The sequence below is a fragment of the Sciurus carolinensis genome, chromosome 18, assembly GCF_902686445.1.
Source record: "Sciurus carolinensis chromosome 18, mSciCar1.2, whole genome shotgun sequence".
NCBI lineage: Eukaryota > Metazoa > Chordata > Mammalia > Rodentia > Sciuridae > Sciurus > Sciurus carolinensis.
The window spans coordinates 40,756,027-40,762,390 of NC_062230.1; the positions used below are offsets into that span (position 1 = coordinate 40,756,027).

A 6,364-nucleotide genomic window follows, 5' to 3' on the forward strand; every position below is an offset into this window, starting at 1 on the left:
TGCAGATGTGTGTGGTCCAAGGTGGAGTCCAGTCACTGTCCATCTGGGCAGTGTCTCCCACCCTGTGCAACCAGGCTTTGCCTGTGGACCCTATTGTCCGGGCTGGGGAGATGAGGGCTTAGAGCTGAGGGCAGTGGCCCCATGCCTCAGTGGGCATGACCAGTGCAGGTGAAGAGAGGCTCTCCCAGCGCAACTGCATTGCTGCTCTGTCCAGCCCAGAGCAGGGCTGTCCTCCTGGGCCTGCCCCTCCCCTCTAGGCTGGCTCCTCCCTGCATTCTCCTTCTGGGGTCACCTCGTGGCTCCTCCCCCATGCCCCAGGCCACACCCTCAGCTCATGTATCCTCAGGACAGGCTGCTCCTTCTCAGCACACCCCAGATGGGACCCAGGAAAGGGGCCGGCCACACTCTGGAGAGTGGGGAGGGGGGTCCTGTCTCTGAGGCCCAGGCCCACAGGGCCCTAATCCCACCCTACAGGGGACAGGGGAGGGGACCAGAGTTGCAAGCCGCTCCCCAACCATCTGCCCTGCCGCCCCTGCCCCCACCACCTACTGACTCCTACAGAGGCCACTCCAAGTCCCTGTGTGGACGCCTGCAGGTCCAGACCCCAGAAGAGCAGGCAGGAGGCAGAGATCCTGCCTGGGAGTCATCGTCCAGCTGAATGGGGATGTGGGCAGGCTGAGTGGGGGCATGGGGCAGGGAGGGCTTCCTGAGGGAGGCCCAGGAAGTGTGAACCAAGGCATGAACCCTGGACTAGGGCAGGAGGTGACCATGCTGGGCGAGAGTCCCGTAGCCTCTCACCCTCTCTGGCGTTCACCTGGGCCAGGCCCTTGGCTCACTGGACTCTCACTGTCACCAACAGGGGGAGGGGAACATGGCCTGGGCGGTGCAGCCTCCTGCTTCCTGTGAGGGTCACTCCCAGGCAGCTGCCAGCCTGACCTGCCAAGAGCAAGCCTGTCTGCTGGTTGCTGACAGGAGGTTCCCCACCCCAAGACTCTGCATGGCAGCCCCCTTCCTTCCATGGCCTTGACACTGGCCGGAGAGAGGCAGTGAGCGTGGGAGAGCCTCCGGGTCCCCTCCAGAAACGTTGCCAGCCACCTGTCCCCACAGAAACCACGCCGCTTCTCACATGGCTGGTCACTGCGGCGACAGTCAGAGCCTGCTCCTGCTCTCCTGTGCCATTTAAATCTACCCTGGTTACTGCCACCACGAGGCCCCAGCAGAGGGACAGCCCAGGGTTCTGGGGTTGGCAGAGGCTTGGGCTGTTGCCCCTCAGCAGTGCATGGACAGATGGCCTGCATCCCTCTGCAGCTCATGAGCAGGGGTCCAGGAGCACAGCCAGCCACACCACCCTGGGGGCTGGGAGCTGTTCATGCCATGTCCATGCCGCTCCTCAAAGCCCCTGCAGGCCACCAGGCAGGACCTGGGGCAGTGACCCCGCAGCACCCTGCAATCCCTGCCTCTTGCAGTGTACACCCCAGGGGCCAAGTTGCTGGGGAGGAGTCACCAGTTCCAGAACCTAGGGTGCCACTATCAAGGAGGGAGTCGGGCTGCCTGCCTGGAGGAGGGATGGGAATGACCGGACCTGTCTCCTGTCCTGTGGTTCTGGGCAGAGTGGCTGCCCCATGGGCCTGGGGAGCAGCTCCCCCAGGAAGCCCAGGTGCTCCCCGGGAGGGTGAGGCATCCCTTGCTGTGCCCACCGTGCTGCGCCCCGCCCCCCACGGCCGGCGGCAGATCATCACCAGCTCTTGCAGCAAAGTGTCCATGAAGAGGCTCAGGAGATAATAGCCGTCTGTGCCTTTGCTCCGGCCCCATTATCACTGCCCGCCCATCAGTGCGCAGGGCCCTCGTCCCTGGTGTGGAGAGTGGCAGGTGGATGGGCTGAGGAGCGTGGGAACCTGGGGGCTGGTCCTGGGCGAAGCGCCTCTTCCTGGTGCTGCGGGGGTGCAGGCGGAGTCACGCCAAACACACCGCGTTCTGGCTGCTTCAGCTCTTGTGGCCTCCGAGGGTCTTATGTGCATTTTACAGCTGCAGAAAGTGAGGCACAAGCGTCCCTGGGCCACTGCATCCCAGCCCTCCCGGCTGTGGCCCCACACCTGGAATCCCACGCAGGCAAGCCATGCCTGCAGGGCCCGGTTGCAGTGAGGCCGTCAGCAGCATGGCCATGGAGATGGGCCTCCAGCCTAGAGCCACTGGGCCGGGCCACCATGGTCTCCTGCTCTCACTGAGTGCCCTCTAGATTCCTGGATTGTCCAGCCCCTCACCCGAGTCCATCTGGTCACAGAGGGTCCCTCAGTGGATCCGCCTCCTGCTGTGGAGATCACACAGGGGTCCTAAGGAGGGCGAGAGTAGCCCGGAGTGACTCGGGCCTCCACAGTAGCCAGGAGGGCTGATAGCCACCCTGAGCTGCCCCTCTGCCCACAGGAGGCTTCTCCTTGGACAGGGTGTGCTTCCTGTCTCCCAGAGGTCTGCTAGGCCCCCATGGCTGTTCCTGATCTCATTAGGGCAAGGGCGAGGAGGGAGGACTGCTCTCAGCTGCACATGTCACCCCTCTCTGCCCCCTGGGTCCCCCAGCACTACCTGCGTGACCCGTGTGCACTGAGTCAGTTCTGTGCTTCTCCCACATCATCCAGCCAAGCCTGAATATGTCTGCCTGGCAAATCAAGGTGTCATGTCCTCCTTCCAAGTGCCTGGGTGCTCCTATTGGTGGCCCTCCAACCAAGCCACATGGTCACTCTCATAGGCAGCAAGCAGCTGACCCTGGGCCGACCCTAGGGCCTCTGACTAGAGTCCATGCTCTGTCCTTCCCTGGGATGTTCAGACTTGGCCAGCTGCAGTGGACTCTGACTCTGCCCATGTTACCCCAGAACTCACATCGACTGTCTATACTCAGACCACCCCTGGGCCGGGGGCCGTGGGCAACTGAGCCACCAACCTCCTCAATAGTACAACCCTGCCGCCAGCCGAGCCCTGCCTGCTGTCTAGGCAGGCCCAAGTGGCTTCCTGGGGACACTGGCTGCCCCTCACCGGTGGAGAATCCCAAGCCCCAGGGGGCGCTGACTCCAGGGGTGTCAGGGTGCTGAGCCTGGTCTGGCTCTTCTGTGCTGGCACAGGCTCCCACCCCATGGGAGCCGAGCATGACCCTCCCAGGATCCTGGCAGGAGGGGTGGGGCACAGCAGGAGGCGCAGAAAGCCCCCATGACACTGCAGGATGTCTACCTCGGGGGCCATGACGTCCAGCCACGCTCCCCAGTTGTCATGGCAATGCTGGTGGCCGTGTCTGAGCCAGGGCTATTTCTGTCCTGAGACTCATTGTCCTGCCCCCTGGAGTCACCCCCCCGCACGGGCCCTCCCCGCAGAGTCCCAGGGCTCACGAGCTGCCTGCCAGCCCTGCCCAGACAGACTCTGCCGGCAGGATCCAGGAGGACCTGGGGGCCCCGGGCCCCTTCCTGGGCCTTTCGCTCCCTCCTTGAAGAGGTCCTTCACGCCAAGCTGGCTCTTGGGGGTCCTTGGCTGGTCCCCATATGAGGGTGCATGGTGAGGGTCCTCCTCTCTCTGGAGGCACCTCTGCGGGTGTTGGGGTGCACTGCGAGCTGGACCTTGTACCTGGCTGAGGCTGGCAGTGTCCCTGAGGCTGGGCTTCACCATCTTGCCCTCCACAGGGATCCCCGGCCACTCCCATGCTGCCATGGGTGCCCATTTCACAGGGGGAGTCCAAGACTCAGAGCCAGGGTCCAGTGCTCTCCAGGAACCCCAGGGGCTCCAGCACGCAGAGGGCAATTCTGGACCAGCACAGAAAAGCGCTGCCCTCCCCGCGGGGCTCCTGTGGGGACGCAGTGCCTCCTGCCACCTGTGGCCCAGTTATGCCAGCGTTTGGGGGCTGCAGGCCAGGACGGGCTGGTGAGCTGGTCACGGGACTTCAGATCTTCAGACCCTCCTCTGTGCTGCCACAGCCTGCAGCAGAGGACGACTCCCCCGAGGGGCCACCAGGCAGGCTGGTGCCAGGCTGGGTGTGAGCTGCTGCCTCTGAGGCCAGTGGCCCTGCCCTGGCTTTTGCCAGCCCCTGCCTTCCCGGCGGCCTGCACACAAAGACCCACAGATGGGCCTCCATCCTCCCCCTGGCCTTCCACCCTTCCCTCCTCCCTGGTCATCTGTGTGGACAGCTAGTGGGCAGGCCGTTGGGGTCAGGCTGGAGGGGGCAGGCTGGTGGGGGCAGGTGGGGCCAGCCAAGCAGAACCAGCAGGCAGAGGTGGGCCCCCCCAGTTCTCTACCTCCCCAGCAGGCGGCCTGGCTCAGGGGGACCAGCCATGTCCTAGGGCGCAGTCCAGGGTGTGGGCCGGGGCCTGTGTGGGCTGACCTCTGGCTCACAGTGAACACAGCCCCACCTGCCACTGCCCGAGGGGCTCTGGGATTCATCCTCGTGCTGGGGCCTGGCGCTGGGGCCTGGCACCGGGCGGTGTTTACCCTTGGAAGTGGGTAGACACCACAGGCCTTGAGCAGATCCCCCTCTCCAGGGCTCCGTCTGCCTGTGGCCGGCTGATCCCCGCGCCCCAGTTGGGTTGGGGGCCCAGACAGCCTGGTGCAGCGTGGGGCCACACAACATTGGCCTCCCGCACCCTCTCCATGCTCTGCTGGGTGGAGTCACCCCTTCCCTGAGGGGAAGCAGCCTCCGTTTCTGGTGGGGCGTAGACTCCAGCCCCGGCCTGCTGGCCCAGGCTGCCCTGCACCCTGCCCACAGGGGGGCACTAGGGTGGGCAGTGGGAGCTGGAGCCTGGGCGGGCTGTGCAGCCCCTGGGGCAGGCGACTGGGGGCCGCTGGTGGTGGCATGGGGCTCTGCCTGCTCCTGGCCCAGGGCAAGGTGGAGCTGCCCTCCCTGTTGGTCTTGGCCACCCTGGGAGGCCGCAGGCGCCAGGTGGTGTGAAAGGTGTCTTTCCCAGGCTGCTGGGGACTGCTGGGGCTCACAGGGCTGGCGCCAGCGGGCAGGCACAGGGCTCGCTGAGAGGTAGGTGGGCGGCGGGGCCGTGGCAGATGGGGGTCCGCAAGCCCCCATCCATCTGCCTGGACCCTGGGCAGTTAGGGTTGCATGGTGGGAGCCCCGGCGGGGAGGGCAGAGCAGCCCCAGGCCTCGGATTTGGCCTCCCCCTGCAGCCCTGAGGGCCCTGGCCTCCAGACACCCCTCCAGCTCCTGGGCTCTGTGGCTCCTTCTCAGACCCCACCTTCCCCCAGGCCTGACCAGGATGGCAGCCCCCCGCCTCGTGGTGCTGGAGCTGGTGCTGCCTGCAGGGGCCTGGCCCAGCCTGGGACCGCCCAGGAGGCCCTGTGTGCACTGCTGCCGCCCACCACGGCCCCCTGCTGCTGCCCCCGCCCATACACCCACTGGAGTGACGGGCCGTGGGTGGGACTGCCGCTCGTTCGGCCCCACCATCGACATCTCCATCCTCAAAGGTGAGTGTGCTTGGAGGTGCCATCTGCACCCAGCCCCTGCCCCGCAAGCAGGAAGCAGGCTGCTGGTCTGGGGGACTTGACCCCCTGAGGCCGGATAGCAGGCTGTGCTTAGCTTAGACTTGGGCAGGGACTCCCCAGATCTCTCCTTCTGCAGAGCCCAGCTCAGACCCTTGTCTATGGCTGCCTCGGCATGGCTGCACCTTTGACAAGTGGTTTCTCACTGCCTACCTGAGGGGCAGATTAAGGCCCAATGTGCGGAGGGGGAAACTGAGGCTAGGGAGGCCTGGAGCCCAGGCCTGGACCTGGCAGGGTAGCAGGGCCTGGGGTGAGGGGAGGTGGGACTACCCTGACCAAGGCTCCACTTGCTCTGCAGGAGAGAAGGGTGAAGCAGGGGCCAGAGGTCACGCAGGAAAGAGCGGGGAGGAGGGTCCCCAGGGCTCCTGCGGCCTGCACGGCCACAAAGGCCAGAAGGGACAGATGGGGCCTCCAGGTGCCCCGTGCCAGCGTGCCCACGCCGCCTTCTCTGTGGGTCAGCGTGAGGGACTGCACAGCACGGAGGACTTCCAGGCAGTGCCCTTCGACACAGAGCTGGTGAACCTGGACAGCGCCTTCAACCTGGCCACGGGCCACTTCCACCGCACGGTGCCGGTATCTACTTTGTGAGCCTGCATGTGCACGCCTGGACCTTCAAGGAGGCCTACCTGCACGTCAGGCTGGACCAGCGGCCCATGGCCGTGCTGTACGCCCAACCCAGCGGGCACAGCCTCCTGCAGGCCCAGAGCTGCTGCTGCCGCTGGCTGCCAGCAGCACCGTCGCAGTGCGCATGCTTCACCGCCACCAGGACAATGCCATCTACGGCGAGCCCGGGGACCTCTCCATCACCTTCAGCGGCCACCTGGTCACGCTGGCCTGCGAGCTCTAG

The 6,364-nt window shown here is 65.7% G+C and overlaps 1 protein-coding gene across 1 annotated transcript; it reads left to right on the forward strand.

The window, feature by feature from the left end:
* The first annotated feature begins 5,234 nt into the window (after nt 1–5,234).
* Nucleotides 5,235–6,364, forward strand: C1qtnf8 (C1q and TNF related 8). The gene is given in 4 exon segments (XM_047532824.1): nt 5,235–5,442; nt 5,816–6,088; nt 6,091–6,219; nt 6,222–6,364. Coding segments are annotated over 4 exon segments (753 nt in total).